This window comes from Electrophorus electricus, chromosome 15, assembly GCF_013358815.1.
Source record: "Electrophorus electricus isolate fEleEle1 chromosome 15, fEleEle1.pri, whole genome shotgun sequence".
Classification (NCBI taxonomy): domain Eukaryota; kingdom Metazoa; phylum Chordata; class Actinopteri; order Gymnotiformes; family Gymnotidae; genus Electrophorus; species Electrophorus electricus.
The window spans coordinates 4,087,904-4,104,936 of NC_049549.1; the positions used below are offsets into that span (position 1 = coordinate 4,087,904).

General features: G+C 41.0%; 1 protein-coding gene across 1 annotated transcript; it reads left to right on the forward strand.

Moving 5' to 3' along the window:
• The first annotated feature begins 7,823 nt into the window (after positions 1 to 7,823).
• On the forward strand, positions 7,824 to 16,699 carry gucy2f (guanylate cyclase 2F, retinal). The gene is given in 20 exon segments (XM_035534356.1): positions 7,824 to 7,880; positions 7,882 to 7,921; positions 7,924 to 8,556; positions 9,290 to 9,591; positions 9,955 to 10,309; positions 10,686 to 10,770; positions 10,883 to 10,979; positions 11,242 to 11,376; positions 11,464 to 11,544; positions 11,625 to 11,801; positions 11,960 to 12,116; positions 12,260 to 12,409; positions 12,879 to 13,027; positions 13,736 to 13,899; positions 14,115 to 14,307; positions 14,531 to 14,705; positions 14,918 to 15,016; positions 15,355 to 15,449; positions 15,843 to 15,928; positions 16,615 to 16,699. Coding segments are annotated over 20 exon segments (3,315 nt in total).
• Positions 16,700 to 17,033: the final 334 nt, after the last annotated feature.

A 17,033-nucleotide genomic window follows, 5' to 3' on the forward strand; every position in this document is an offset into this window, starting at 1 on the left:
ACACTATGCCTCTATGACATCATCTCTGGGATATGTTTTAGGGATCAGGGATCCTCACGTTCCTACGTCCACTTCTCTTCTAGCCAATGGTACATGACACGGTGACTGAGTCTCACTGACAGTGAGTGACATTGTCATTTCCTGAGCAGTGCCCTAGGCTTTCTTTCACACACACACACACACACACACACACACACACACACGCACACAAACTCATGCAGACACATGCATACACACTCATACACACACATGAAAACACAGACACAGCGTTAGCGCTTTCCCTCTGACAGATTGCAGAGTCTCAGAGCATAACTGCCATGGACTGACCTTTAATGACCCAGCTGCCAGTGGGCAGCACTTCCTTTACTTTACATTTCCATTCTGTTTCTCTGCCTGGGAGTGGATAATGAACACACTGAGCCTCACCAGGAGAATGGTCAAAGTGCTATCTAGACAGGCAGACAGACAGACAGGCAGACACACAGACATACAGACAGATTGACAGACAGACAGACAGACAGACAGACAGATAGATAGATAGATAGATAGATAGATAGATAGATAGATAGATAGATAGATAGATAGATAGATAGATAGATAGATAGATAGATAGATAGATAGATAGATAGATAGATAGATAGATAGATTTAGTCATTGTTCAATATTTAGATATTGTTCTGAGAGACATTGTTATATATTCTGATTATTTGTATGAAGTAACAAAAACTTGTGAAGTAGAAGAGACTTTTTTTAGACATTTAAGGTAGGGTGTAAAACGTATGCTTTCTGTACCATACTTTTAAAGCTCTGGCTGTGCACTGCATAACTGGCCGTCCGGCAGAGTGGAAGTTCCAGCTGGCAAGAGCTCTCACTGCCTCTCCCACAGAGAACAGCGAGGCGTGAGACAGTGTTGATGACTGACAGGTCTGAGCTCTTCCTTCTCCCCATCACTCTTGAGGAGTGTGTGGAGGCACAAACCCGAAGCGCGGAGGAGCAGGGAGCTCTGCTCGTTGGTGCCAGAGGGCTTTCGCCTCCATAGTGGCATTTTCAGGATCACTGCATGCCTCTGCTACAAGATCTCTTGCTGCGGGCCCTCTCTTTAGTGCGGTGCACTGAAGCACTGTGACCAGGAGCAATTAGAGCCCTCATCAGAGGGTACTTAAACAGCCAAGTACAGTGTGTGAGTAAAGTCACATGGGGTTCTTTTACTGTAGTGGCAATGGCACAAAGGAGCCTAGAACTTCCAAAGTCTGGGGCACTTTTGAACTGCATCAAATTGGGAATCACAGAAGTGCTCTTTGCTGATAACGTTTCATGCTGGTGATAGAAGCGAGAGTTTAGGAAATTAAACTGATAGAAGTTAAACTGTAGCAAATGTAATGAGTTGAGGAATCACCAAACCCGTTGCACACAGTATGTGGTCAGTTGCATACCATGGGAAGCACTGAATCAATTTTATTTGGACTGTGGAAAAAGGAAAAGTGGAACTTCAAGTTGTTGTTTTTTTCAATTGTCCCAGCCTTGTGGAGATAGATTAAGACTTATAACGTTGAGTTTCACATGCATAACCAAGAACCCATGTTCTTATTACACAGACAGATCTAAAGCAACTAACAGTCATGAAAAAATAAATAGTCGAATAAGTAAAGTGGTCCTGAGGATTAAATTGCATAAAACTCATAAACCTACAAACTCTCCTATTGCTTCAAAGCTGTAGAGATGTAATTTCTCTTTGAGATAAGCAGTTAAATAAATGGTTTCCAAAAAAGCTTTAAAAGTTGAGTGAAAAAAAGACCTTATAAAAAGGGTCCACAGCAGGACCTCATAAAAAGAAGTCTTGGAAGAAAAAGAGCAGGACATCTGGTGTATAAGATTAAATACAAAGTCAACATGAAAGCTGATGCAGTCACATTGAAATAATATATAATTCAGGGATGGATCCAGAGTAGACAGCCATCCCTGGATGAATAAATATGAATGAATGTGGGAAACACTTTAAAACCCATTTACTTTTCCCTGCCCATATCCCTGGCTGAGAGGCTGGCTTTACTTATCGGCAGCAGCACTGGGTCATCTGTGCTCATACGTACATCAGGACAGAGGCAGAGGCTGATAGAGTGAGCGGCATGGACAGAGATGGCAGCCTGAAGACCAGGTGTGAAGGGTAGCAGGCGAGGCCGGAGCGCATGTCTCCTTACAGCCCTGGATCTGTGTGCCGGTGCTCAGAGGTGAGGAACACCTGTCAGAACGGGCACCCGTCCCCGAGGTCGTCGATGGCAACATAAACAAACACGAACGAGAGGCGCGTGGGGCAGGCGCAAACCTGTGCCTGATCACTCACCCCCCTCCAGGCTGAGAAGATGAGAGGCTGGGTGGTGCTCATCCCCTGACAGCCCGACACCATTAGTCTGCTAGAGAGGCTGTCTGAGCTCCAGAGAGAGGGATTTTATTTAGCCCGTCCCCCACCTCCACAATGCTGTTGAGAAACACACAAAGCTAACAAGATGGAAAGGAAGGTAGAATGGTGTTCCTTCTGTCTCGAGAATCTGACTTGTCATGGCTGGCTTTCAGTCAGAGTCTCTGGAGATCATTGCATGGTTGGATTTTTAAGGCTTGTTTGTTACTCAAACTAGCATCAAAACTGATGACATGTCACGAGTTTGACACTGAAGAAGATACTTTCTGTGCACAGGAAACAAATGATGGTGAATGTGCATTATGCAGACAGAAGTATGTGTGTATGCTTTAAGTCTGTCTTTCATGTTTCTCTGCCTGCATTAGGCCACTTCACTCCTTGCTTCAGTCAGGAAACTATGACGCATGAAATTAATGAATGAACAACTGATCCACATGCAAATATTTGCAGAGGTTAAATCTGAAACTAGGACTTCCACATGGAATGTGTTTACTGGGCTTGTGTTTGCTTTAAGCTGATTCCTCTCCACACGAGTGGGCAAGAAAAGAGAAAAATACTATTTTGGGTTATCTTTGTGTGCTTTGTCATACACACACACACACACACACACACACACACACACACACACACACACACACACACACACACACAGAGAAAGAGAGAGAGAGAGAGAGAGAGACCCTGTCCTTTCATGCATGCATGCATGACAACATGCTATTGGTTTTATGCAAAGGTTACATAAATAAGAAAAGTCTGCCCTCTTGTGGCCTGTCCTCTTGTCTGCCCCCTTGTGGACTGTCTTAACTAAACCCAAAGGAACACCAAGGCACATCTTTTGCTTAGTAATCAATACTAGAAAACGTTGCCATCCATAAAATATTCTACCATATGGTGGCCTTTAAATTTGGCTTGTAAGCTGCTGAGGAGAAGAGGAGATCTTATCTGTAGCTGCCGGCTGTGGTTCAGATGTGCTGGCATAAAGTGCTGAGGCGGTGCACTTTTGTACAGTACGATGTGAGGATGCCTCTTTGCCATTTTTCATCCTCCAGCAGTAGTTGTAGCTGTGAGCATTAAACTCCTCATTTGCTTTTAAGGCCCTGGTGTTGCATTCCCAACGATGAGCACTTTCACTGTGCTAAAAGGAATCCAGCTGGAGATTCATCTCTTCTGCTATAACCTGCTACTCCACCAAAATGCAGGGCTTTTGAAAAACCCTAGAAACTAAAACTACAAGGCTGTTTTTCTTTTATCAGTCTCTTGGAAATGCCTACATGTTTACAGAGTATTTCCTAATTCATTAATGTTTCTATTTATGATTTATTTGAGTCTCATGGTTGTTATAAACCAATGTGTAAATGTAATTGCACAGGTCACTTCATTCTGTTTATTACGCTGCTTCATTCTCCTCTTCAGTCCTCTTCAGGAAACTGTGAAACTGCACAGGCAAAGAATAAGCAATCACTGTGTAAATGTTTGTGGACCCCAAATATAAAATAACTGTGAACACATGGATTTAATGGCTATTGCTTTAATTGTTTTCGATTTCTCAGAAGAGATTTCTCACTCATGCAGGGATCTCCTTTTGCTTGCCTCTATCACTTGCATACACACACACACACACACACACACACACACACACACACACACACACACACACACACACAAAATTATCTTTTACATAAGTAAATGGTGGGGATGCCTATATGAATATTAAATTTAGGTACACCTTGCTAATATTAGGTTGGAGGCCATCTGTTTCAAGGTCTGACATGTTCTGCATACCTTGGTTGTAATGACTGGTTATTTGAGATACCGTAGACCTGTTCAACTGTTCATTAATGTGAATATCTAATCATTCAATATCTAATATCAAAAATGTTGCCTGCTTTGATGAATCTCATGGATCCGTCCTGCCTTGTATCAATGGTTCAGGCTGGTGGTGGTAGTGTAATGATGTGGGGGATATTTTCATGGCATGCTTTGGGCCTCTTAACACCAACTGTGCATTCTTTCAACGTCACCGGATGTCAATCCAGTAGAGCACCTTTGGGATGTGGTGGAATGGGAGATTTGATCATGGACTGGATTGACATCCGGTGACTGCGAAGGCCATTTGAGTGCAATGAATTTATTGTGATATTCAAGAAACCAGTTTGAGATGATATGAGCTTTGTGGCGTGGCGTGTTATCCTGCTGGAAGATAACAAGCCTATCCAGGTAGGCTTGGGCATTGAAAGAATCTGCAGCAACTTTGCAGCAACTGCTATCATGTCAATACGGACCGAAATCTCTGAGGAATGTTCCCAGCGCCTTGTTGAATCCATGTCATGAAGAATTAAGGCAGTTCTGAACACAAAAGTGGGTCCAACCCAGTGTATATATATTTCTTTTTTTTTTCCCTTTTGCAGTTTAACCAAAATGCAAAGTTTAGGAAGTTGAGGAACAAACTTTGGACATCATGCAATATGAGGTAACATTTACACTCTTTGACCATAAAATACTCTGCAATGCTAGTCCAGTAGAGTGTAAGACATTTTCCAGTATCTACAGTTGCAAATTTAATTCTTAAAATATGGTGAAGCCTATTATAGTAGGAAGCCTAAAACATCTTGCACTATGAAAGCTATAATATAAAGGGTTGCACAAATAAGATCCCATAGCAGAGAGTTAGTTAGCCATCTTCACAATGCAATGAGTTTAGAATTAGCTAGAAGTCTACATGCAGCCACTTTTTAATGACAAAAATATATCTGATCGGAATATATATATATATTTGCATACATTTTATATATCTAATGTCAAATGTCTGTTACCATCTTAAAATCCAGGCTTATTATTTAGTAATTAATCTTAAGACATATAGCATTCAGTAGCCACTAATAATTAGACTCTACAATGGCGTATGAAAGTTATGCAGTGAGGGGAGAGAAGAATATGAGTCCGGACCCACTTTTTTGGAATGTAAGGGATTAGACTCAGCTTTAGGACTGGGTTTTATGGTTTTGCTTTCTATGGTGAAAATCATTTAATTGGTATTTTTAGTTGTTGGCGGTTGTTTTCAGTAAAAGGCTTTTGTGGAATTTTCAACTTAAGGCCAGTTTAAACCGTAGACTCTTGTACTGGGAAAGACTAGAACATTTGCATCCACTAGATGGCGATATAGGAAAACGACTTGCTCGCTCGCTGCAGTTCAATAGGATGGTGAAGACTTACACATTCTTTTTGAAAAGGATAAATGTTGGTGTCCATGAAGTGGGTTGTAATATTTCTCTTGATTTATATTTGATGTTGTCACTTACATTTGAATTCAATATATAACACAAAATAAGTAAACAAATCTAGCATTTGCACAAGCAAACAAATAAACAAACAGTATATCGTGTGGGAGTTTTTTTCTTCCATCAAACCCTATAAATGCATCATGAACTCCATCTGAAGTTGGGGTGGCCTGGTCGTGTGCTTTGGTTCGCGTGTTCTGGCTGAGGGTCAGTATCGTCAAGGTTAAGAAGCTCAGAGGATTATTGGATATGGGTCAACTCATGAGATTAACTGCATTACCTCCATTCAACACTTTCTCTCTCGCACAGGCAACCCCACCCACTGCACTGTACAAGAAATATTAGACCCACTCGATATCCAGCGTACACAGACTGTGAAAACAACATCAGTCAGCATGTTCCCATGGCTTATGAAACACTCGCTAAATGTCTAAATCTGCATGCAAATTCTTTTATTTATTTGTTTATTGTTAAAATAAATAAATAAAACAATGTAAAACTATTGCGTTATGACTACCCGTTGTACGTTCACCAAACACCACACTAAACTTCCACAAACACCCAAACAACTAATGGCAGTCTGCTCTTCCTCTGCAGTTTAAATGAGCTTGGGGACTACTCTCTCGCGTTTAACTGACGCACACACATGTTCCGTAGGGTGCCCCTTGATAACCTTAATTACTCCCAACCAACGTTGGCGCTAATTCAATTGAAGTGATGGGGGCTATCACCATGACGCAAAGCAGAAGCCCAATTACAAGCGCTCGGCTCATGTGTGCGCCAACTGTTGTAGTCAGAAGTATGATTTTCTTTCCTTTACTACTCGATGTTTGTTTGTTTGTTTGTTTGTTTGTTTGCATGCTTGCTTGAAGGTTGAAGAACACGAATAATTATTATCGTTATTTTTGTAGTAACTGTTGTAAATAAATTGGTTGTTAAGTTATTGTTGAAAGAGGTTGAATAAGTTTTTGGGGCCACCAAAGAATACGTAGGTCTTTATTTAAAGTGGAGCTCTGGTGAGAAGACTTGTCTCGTTCAAATGGGCGAATCTTAATGGTTATAAGAATAATGAGTTCTATATTCAAAATCGGTCGTATCTAAACTCGTTGAAAAAATATTGTACCCACATAATCCAAATGAAATGAACGAATTGGCCTCTTAATAAGTAAGAAATATCTGAAGCGTAAATGTAGGCTTCATCTACAATCCTCTTAAATTATTGCTTTCCAAGTATGGATTATGGTCGGGGCTCGCTATTACCCGTCAGTTAAAGGTCACTTTAACTGAGTGAATAGTCATGAAATAAAAGCACCTTTCGCTGTTTCCTCGTGTATTCTCTTTAAAAATGTAATCGTAAGAAATTTCGTACTCGTTCAGGATAAAGGACTATGACCAACGATCCGGGAAGCATGTGAGAGTTATAGAGCATAGAAGTGATGAAACGTGAGCCAACCATGAGACTGTCAGTCAGGAGCAGAGGTAAGAAAATGTTACTGATTTCTGAGTCTGAACTGAGAGGTTGCGAACGGCGTGTGACTAACGGCAGTCACTGAGTAGCTCTCCAGGGTGCTGAAGTTGTCTCTCAGCGGAGTTGTCGCTACGACGCGCCTTTGCATTGAGCAGCGCTTCCAGAGTCAAGTAGAGAGATAAAGTGCCGATTTTATTAGCACCTGTTAATGTGCTGAAAATCATAAAAAGATGGGAAAAGGTAGTAGATAAACGTAAAACTGCGACCTGTTGATTCAAGGGTAAGACGTACAGGAGGAAGACTGTTAAAGTCACAGCTGTGAATCTGCAAGGATGATCTGAATGATGGTGAGACCTATTCTTTTCGTTTATATGTCCTATAAGTCTTCACACTATACGTTTAGATAATAAATCTTCCAAAGTGAAATAAGAAATGTTTAAAATTAAAATTTAACTTCGAAATACATACACTATGTCTAATTAACAATGTACAAATAAAAGAGCCTAAGAATGTAAACAAAGTGATTAAAACAAAGGGAAACTAACTATACAGCATTAAATTGTCTAATTGTTATGCTTTCAGATTTCAGATCCACCTTTAACCTGGTCTGGAAGACAAACGTGTAAAATCCATTTATCATAACGAATATTAAGAGAGGACAATGCACCATATCCCTCCACAGTTCGAAGGTGCGTTATCCAGCTATGCCTGTTGCCCTCATCCTCAGAAGCAAATTCAACCATTCCACGCTGCTATTTTACATACATTCTGGATTATCCTTGGAGTGCTGATGTTTCCCGGCTGTGTGCAATGCCTAAATTTTAAAGTTGGAGTGATTGGGCCTTGGAACTGTGACCCTGTCTACTCCAAAGCGCTACCTGCGGTCGCATCAACTTTAGCCATTTCTAGGATAAACAACGATTTAAGTTTAGATTTGGGCTGTAAAATGGACTTTGTGGTGCTTCAAGAGCCATGTGAAACGGCGAAAGCTCTGACCTCATTTATAGACTACGAACGAGTAGCCAACGCTTTTGTAGGCCCCGCAAACCCCGGATACTGCAACGCAGCATCCCTTCTGGCCAAGAACTGGGATAAAGCACTTTTCTCGTGGGCTTGCATCAATTATGAGCTGCACCGCGTTCAGGGCTACCCAACCTTTGCCCGGACTTTGCCGTCTCCAGCGCGGGTACTTTTCACTGTTCTGAGGTATTTTAGGTGGGCTAGCATTGCCGTCGTATCTTCAAAGGAGGATATGTGGGTGGATACCGCTGGCAAAGTGGCCAGCTCTCTCAGGAGTCAAGGGCTTCACGTGGGCATCGTCGTGTCTGCTGGGAATAATGACACAGAGCTAGAGGATACACTAAGGAACATCCAGAGCGCAGGAGAAATAAAAGGTAAAGTACAGTTATGTAGCTTAGGTCTACATTTTTTACTTTGGCTGCATCAATACTACCGAGTCATAGTATTTTTGCTAAATTAAATAAATAAACAAATAAACAAACAAATAACAATTTCAAAAATAACCTTAAAAACTTCTTGAGAAATGCCTGAGGAAGTCTATGAGCTGTCTGCATTAAAATGTCTATAATCCGTGTCAGTCATTTTGCTCTAGATAACTCTCAGAAGAGTCAGAAGAGGCATGTAAATTCCTGATGCATGTTAATGCAGTTGTTTTAAACAAGTGGCACACCCCTAAATAATTGTAGTCTTACAGATGCAACACAGAACTGGCTGATTAATGCTTTTGCACTTTGTTCACCAGTGATGAACATGTTCTGTCAATATTTGCCCTGTAGCCTACACAAGATGTGCAGCAACAATTCTATTTAAATCTAAACCATTATATATAACCCAGATTCCCTGATTATATTCCAGCATGATATGTTTGAGTCTGTAATAACTAATATATGCTATTTCAGGAGTATTTTTGCAATAAAACATTTCAAGAAAAAAAACAAAAAACTCAGTCTTGTTAAACACTGATGCAGATGAAGTTTCTCAGAAGTGGTGTAGAGAGCAAGGCACATTCCTACTGGTCACTATTTACTTTTGGTTTTAGTTATCTTGTTAACAAATCCTGCTTCCTGAAACACCTCAATAGCTGTAATGTGTTTTTCTGTTTCCTAGTTATTGTTATGTGCATGCATTCGCTGCTGATTGGCGGGGAGCAGCAAAACAGCTTCCTGCTCAAGGCCTATGACATGGGCCTTACCAATGGGCGCTACATCTTTATACCATACGATGCTCTCCTGTACAGCTTGCCCTATGCCGATACTGCTTACTTTTCGATGTTGAATAACACCAAGTTACGCAAAGCATATGATGCCGTGCTTACCATCACAGTCTCGTCAGAGCTGAAGTCTTTCAACCAGGCATTCATTGAGGCGAGAGGACAGGGAGAGGTGATCATGTCATCTGATCCACAGCAGGTGAGGTGGCCACTGGGGACATAGCTCACGCTGCGCAGAAGATACAATAAAAGCACGGCAGTAGGCACAAAACAGCTGATCTTCACAAAGCCCAAAATGCTGTCTTCCAAGGTGTATGAGCAATAATCATCCTTAAAACTACAGATACTCTGGTGCATCTAATCATTTCTGACTGCATAACTGGACACACCAAACAGATAATTAGTTACCTGACCCTGTCAATGGAAAATAATAATTTCCATTAATAGCAAAACCTCTGAAAACATTTTTGCTAAAAATAATGAAGCTGTTGCACTTAAAGCTTTTTCTCTACATTTTTATCACTGTATTTCCTTATACCAGTTCATCACTACTGAATTTCAGGTTTCTCCACTTTTTGGTACAATCTACAATGGTCTTTACCTCATCGCCAAAGCCATGCACAGTGCCAGGAGAGCTGGCCAGTGGCTCTCGGGAACTAACCTGGTCTTTTTCACCCGGAATATGACGTTTGCTGGCTTCAACCAGGACATCCAGATAGACACCCAGGGTGACGTGCAGACCAACTATGTGATTTTGGACACAGATGGCTGGGGGAATTACCTGTACCTCTGCTACCTTGTGGACTTGGCCTCTGGCGTGGTGCAGTTTGCGGGCAAGTCCATTCACTACCCAGGAGGTTCCCCTCCCTCTCCAGACCCCAACTGCTGGTTCAGTCCAGACACTGTCTGCACTGGAGGTACTTGAAGACATGCATTTTCTCCCTTGATTAACAGCACAAAAATTATCTTCATGCCAAATGGGTTTTTGATCAATTCTGCAATGAACCACTTAATAATCCTCAATTGGAAACTGGTGTTTTGCGAAGTTGTAAACACAAAATTTGCTATGACTCGAGTACCCCACTCCCACTGAGTCATAGCTAATGTCCACTGCATACTTATTGACTATTGCAGCCACAGATGGTTAATGGCATTACTTTAACTATCAGGTGTATTGTCTGGCATACATGTTGTATCTGAAAATTATTTACTTTTACATTTACAATATTCAGTGGACACTTTTATCCAGCGTGTGTTTAAACTGGCAAATTAATATTTATTTCAATATTCCAGGTGTGGAAATAATTTCTGTCATCATAGTGTTTGCAATTGTCTTCACTTTCACTGGGGGTGCCATTGGTTTGACACTTTTTATAAGGTAACTACTCACTGTAATACTGTTGATTCATGCCAGGCCTGTAAAACATGTAATGCTCCATGGGATCTTCACTAGCGATTATGATTTGTGTTTTGTGTCCTCCATTTGACAGGAGGAGAATTCAGCAGCTCCAGCTTATGAAAGGACCCAATCGGATCCTGCTCACTGTAGAAGACCTTACCTTCATCAATCCACAGCTAAGCAAAGGGGTATATGAGCACCAAAAAAAACCCCCAAAAAACAGACTTACTTGATTTACTTTAATCAAGTTGTTTTAATACTTTAATCAAACTTGATTTAGCTTTAAGAGTCCCCTATACATTTGTGTTTTTTCAACAATTCAATTTCAAGCATTATTTTATTAAAGTGCATGTCTTTGAAGTGTTTTGCTTAATTACATTAAAGTGTAACAAGTCTTTATTTCGTTTCAGAAAGGTCATTTGTTCATCTTTTTTTGCTGTGTAATATTAGAAAATCACCTTGGAGGACCTGAGTGAGTCAAAAAGTGTCATTGACGAGAAGAGCACAAAATCAGCTGACCGCTCCCACTCTGTCGTCAGTCTGACCACAGCAACGCACAAGACCTCCAATGTGGCTGTCTATGAGGTGGGACAAAGTTTACAGTGAAGTGTGCCTGCTTCCCAAATGCTTTGTCAATGTTCAGGATGATGAGAAAGTTCTTTTTCTTCACAGGGTGATTGGGTATGGCTTAAGAAGTTTCAGGATGGTCAATTCAAGGAGGTGAAGCAAAGTGCCACCAAAATATTCCAAAAGGTATCAAAGACAAAGACACTTCTAAATCCTATTAACCCAAATAAACCAGAATAATGAACCTTTTTTCCCCCTTTCCTTAGATGAAGGATCTTCGGAATGAGAATGTTAACCCTTTTCTGGGGTTCTTCTCTGACTGCAACACGTTTGCCATGGTTACTGAGCACTGCTCCAGGGGAAGTCTGCATGATCTGCTGCGCAATGATGATGTGAAGCTGGACTGGATGTTTAAGTCGTCCTTGCTTCTGGACCTCATCAAAGTGTGTTTTTCTCATGATCTCACCACAGAAAATAAGAGAAAATTATAGTCTTGATCATAGAAATACAGAGATAACATGAAACGATGTTTGCATATTTCCAGACAGCAGTTTTATGAGACTTACTTAGATTTCAGTATTTTTTTCCTTTGTCAAATCAGGGAATGAAATACCTTCACCACCGAGATTTCCCTCATGGACGACTAAAGTCTCGTAACTGTATAGTGGATGGACGATTTGTCCTAAAAATCACAGATTACGGCTTCGTTGAGCTTCTTGAATCCCAGAAAGCTCCAAAAGAGGAGGTACCGCCTGAAGGTATGAACCGGGTCTTTGTAGAACCAGGTCTATGTAGACTGTTTCCTTCAAATAAAGTCCTCAAAGTGCCAAAAACTGTCATGTGATATATTAACTGCCATACTTGGTAGTCACTTAAATTCAGGCATACCTTTGTTTGTCAGATTTGTTTTGGACAGCTCCTGAGCTTCTCAGAGACCTTGAGAACTCAAGAAAAGGAACATATAAAGGTGATGTGTATAGCTTTGCCATCATACTCCAAGAGGTGGTAGTTCGTGGGGCTCCGTACTGCATGCTTGGGCTGTCTCCCGAAGGTTAGTCATAATGAACTCCAAAACATATCTGGGAATGTGGGAAAAAGATTTTTTTTTATTTTGTCAAATGCATGTTTATCAAAAGACAGTGTGTAAAAATAAAAGAAGATGATCATTATTGAGCACTATATATATTGTAGCTGTTATATTAATTTGGCATAGTTTCATTTCAATAATTTTCTTTAATGTGATATAACGTTATAATGTTTTGGTCCAGTGGCATTCATGAAGACAAATATTACTTCTAATGATTTCGATTGGTACAAAATACCAACAGCAAAAGGTCAAATAAGTATTTAAAGCAATCAGGCAAGTTATAATAAGAATGAGAGCTCTGCTCTTCACATTATAGAAGTTATTTGTACTGTCAATCAAATTCTCTTGTAATAAGTGTGTGTAGTACTTCCTTTTCGATTTGGAAAATCCTAAGGACATTTTTTAACTACATGACTTCTTATATCATCTGCAGAGATCATCAGGAAAGTGAAAAAGCCTCCTCCTATGTGTAGGCCCACAGTAGCCCCAGACCAAGCACCTCTGGAGTGTATCCAGCTGATGAAACAGTGTTGGAGTGAGCTGCCTGACCGGAGGCCCTCCTTCAACGAAATATTCGACCAGGTTGACTGCTAGCATCGCACGTAAAAAAAAAATAATAAATACATCCAACACATGTGCATAGTCAGTTTGTCCAGCTAGTGAGCCATTTACAGAATAATCACAGATTGCGTTCAAGTGCCAGCTTGTGTTCAAGTTCCAGTAACTGCTGGTGGTCTGGGGTTCAAACTGTACGCGCCCAGGCATGTAAGCAATTTACCTATCAGACTGGGGAATGTGCATGACTGGTGTCACGATCAGTCCCTCCTAGGTTCCGGGTTCCGTGTTTTCCCTGTCTTGTGGTTTTTTTGTAGTTCCGCCCCATAGTTTTGTTTTCCCTCGTTTAGTTGATTGTATTTAAACCTTGCCTTGTTCCCTTAGTTAGGGCCTGAAAAAAAACACAAGACAGAGATAGAGAAAACATGGAACACGGAACCCGGGATGGACTGATCGTGACAAGTGGCAGTTTGAAAGGCTTCTGGAAATTAATGTGTGCAGTCCCTCACTCGGCCTGTTTCATAATGCTCTCAGGTGACAGGTGGTGATTAGCATTACCACTAGAAGAAAATCCACAAATATGGAAATATTCTTTCATCAAAGTGTCATGGATGCATAATGTGCAGAGGAATACATATTTAAACATAATACATATGTTCAGATTTCTGTGTCGACTGTAAATTTAATCCTCTCTGAAAAGTTCAAGACACAAACGTTGTCTCACCTGTGTTCCAGTTCAAGCTAATAAACAAGGGCAAGAAGACCAACATCATCGACTCCATGCTGCGCATGCTGGAGCAGTACTCGTCCAACCTGGAGGACCTGATTAGGGAGCGCACGGAGGAGCTGGAGGTGGAGAAGCAGAGGACAGAGAAACTCCTGGCTGAGATGTTGCCTCCGTAAGCCCTTCCTAAATGGATCCTATTTGTATCCTATTTGTATCTGCTCTTGTAACAAAAACAAATTTTACAAGGAGGATAAAAATGCTGAGAATTCTGAATTTCAGATTCAGTCAGATATGTGGTAAGTGTATGTATACAATGTATGCTGCATTCTGCACACATTGCTTTAGGTTTTGACAGGTTATTGAGTCGTACATTTGATTGGCTTGCAGATCTGTAGCTGAGGCACTGAAAACTGGTGCCTCTGTGGAGCCAGAGTACTTTGACCAGGTCACCATCTACTTCAGTGACATAGTGGGCTTTACTACCATCTCCTCACTCAGTGACCCAATCGAAGTGGTGGACCTGCTCAACGACCTCTACACGCTGTTCGATGCAGTACTGAGTAACCACGATGTGTACAAGGTGAGTCGTGCTACCCCTGTAGATACACTCTGGATTAGTCAGTTTCATTACTAGTCCATTGACCCAAGCCAGTGACCCAGAGAACTGACAAAGAAGTAGGTAAATTAATTAATTAATAATTAAGGAATTACAGCATTTTATCTTTGACATCATTATATCATTATTCAAATATTTGAATCTCCGATGATGTGTGATCAAAGGAAAAATTTGTTTTCCGGGGCAGGTGGAAACCATTGGAGATGCCTACATGGTGGCCTCGGGGTTGCCAAAGCGAAATGGCAACAAGCACGCGGCCGAGATCGCCAACATGTCCCTCAACATCCTTAGCTCCGTGGGGAGCTTCCAGATGCGCCACATGCCGGATGTTCCAGTCCGGATACGAATAGGCATTCACTCAGGTAAGCCTTTCCTGTCTGTTCCCAGGTACACCTCACAGGTGCTGGTATCATGACACACTCTCCTGATTTGTAAAGTTACAACTGTCACAAATGGCCTCAAAGAGACACATGAGAACATGAAAGTTACAGTAGGATCACATTTAAATAGCAGAACTCAGCATCTTTCTGGGTTTATAGACAGTGCTCATAAAACAAGCACTGTGTCTGGGCAGGGTCTTGTGTGGCAGGAGTTGTGGGGCTAACTATGCCGAGATACTGCCTTTTTGGTGATACAGTCAACACTGCCTCTCGTATGGAATCTACTGGGCTGCGTGAGTCACAGCATTTATTTCAGGTATGCCCAGCTCCAGTCCTGGAGATCTACTGCCCTGCAGAGTTAGGCTTCAACCAAAATCTAGCACATTTGACTCTAATATTATGAAGCTACCAAAGGACTTGATTAACCGGATATGTTTGATTAGGGTTGGAAGTAAATTCTGCAGTGCAGTAGTTCACCAGGACTGGGCTTGGGCACCCCTGATTTATTCCATTCTATTCTATTCTATTCTATTCTATTCTATTCTATTCTATTCTATTCTGATGCCAAGATGGTGGCATTTCCATACTTTAAAAGGATTTAACTGTGAGTATGTGATGAATTTTCTTGCAGCTTATAGAATTCATGTGAACATTAGCACTGTGAACATTCTCCACTCTTTGAATGAGGGGTACAAGATCGAACTCAGAGGAAAGACAGAGTTGAAGGTACAGACACCTAATTCAAATGTCAATTCAAATACAAAATACTTCATAAACATTGACCAGCATCAAGTAAGAGATCCCTTAATACTCCATGCTCTGAAAATTTTTGTAATAATTGCTATTGTGTCTTACAACAGCAATATTGGAAGGCATGTGAATAGTTTGCTGGAAATAATCTGACCAGTTTGAATACCATCTCCCACATATATCAAGTTTCAAGTTTCAAGTTTGGTTTATATATACATGTAAACTGAGTATAGAACATTACCAAAAGGTGGTGGGAGGCATTTAAAAAGATGTAACTGTACCTTCAAAAGCTCTTTGTCCTGAAACTTAACCAGTCTTTTGTACTGATATGCATGTTTTTGTAATTCTGTATTTGATGGTTGTTTTTAGGGTAAAGGCATTGAACAAACATACTGGCTCGTTGGGAAAACAGACTTTACAAAGCCATTGCCAAAACCTCCTGAAATTAAAGCAGGGTAAGACAATTCTTTATCCACCTTACATGAACACTGCCATGAATGTAACAGAGAAACCAGTGTTCATATTTATTGTTTTTAATTATTATTTTAAATTATTTTAATAATTTGATCTGGAGCTTTCCTTTAACTATACTCTTAAATGCATGTGGGTTTCTATTGTGTAATTTGTGCATAATTAGGGACAACCACGGCTTGAGTCCTGAAGAGATCGCTGCTTACAAGAGAAAGAAAGCTGAGAAAAAGGCTTGAAATTCTTGAGTCAAAAGCAAGGAGGTATTGCCTTGCACTGAGGTTGTGCCTTGCATTGAGGTTGTGTTTTGCACTGAGGTACTATCTTGCATTGAGGTGCAGCCTTGCTTTGAGGTTGTGCCTTGTATTGAGGTTCTGCCTTGCTTGCAGTGCTTTGCTGTGATGTGCTTGGGATCCTTTGGTCTAGTGAGGTGATGTTTTCTTAAAGGTTGTTGACATAATTATCTGTTCATTTGCTGGCTGAAGTGTTTGTGTTTTGTTCTGTGCAGTTATTTCTGCCCCCCCCCCCCCCCCGCCCAATTTATTTTATTTGAATGTTTGTCTTTTTTAATACAGTGCATGTATAATACAGTTGATGTACTTTACAAGCCAAAACAAGTATTTCCATTTCTTTCTTTCTTAATGTTTCTGTTTTGCCAATGTTCCCATTGTAGGGAGAATTGGCAGGACATGGTGACACACGAGATCAAGCAGATTTTCCGGAAGGCTAACAGGCATGTGGACAGACTCAAGGTCTGAGAGGACAGAACAATGGAGAGAAAGCAAGCAGCCGAGGACAGATGATGGAGTGTGCGAGCGTGCGACTGCGACGACACAGCGTGTACTGCGTGTGTGTGTGTGTGTGTCTGTGTGTGTGTGTGCATCCCTTCCTGATCACAGCTGCTTACAGACACTTCTTTAATAGGATTGACTGTTGTCAGCCTAATCTGTCCCTGGCTAGCGCAGCAGAAACTACAGTGTGTTAATGAAATGAGAGCTAAGGACCAGGTGTGAAAGTGAAAGTGTTTTCCTGTTCAGTACAGACAGCATTCACCAATCACAAAGGGGTTTTAGTCAATAAGTTGATCTTTGC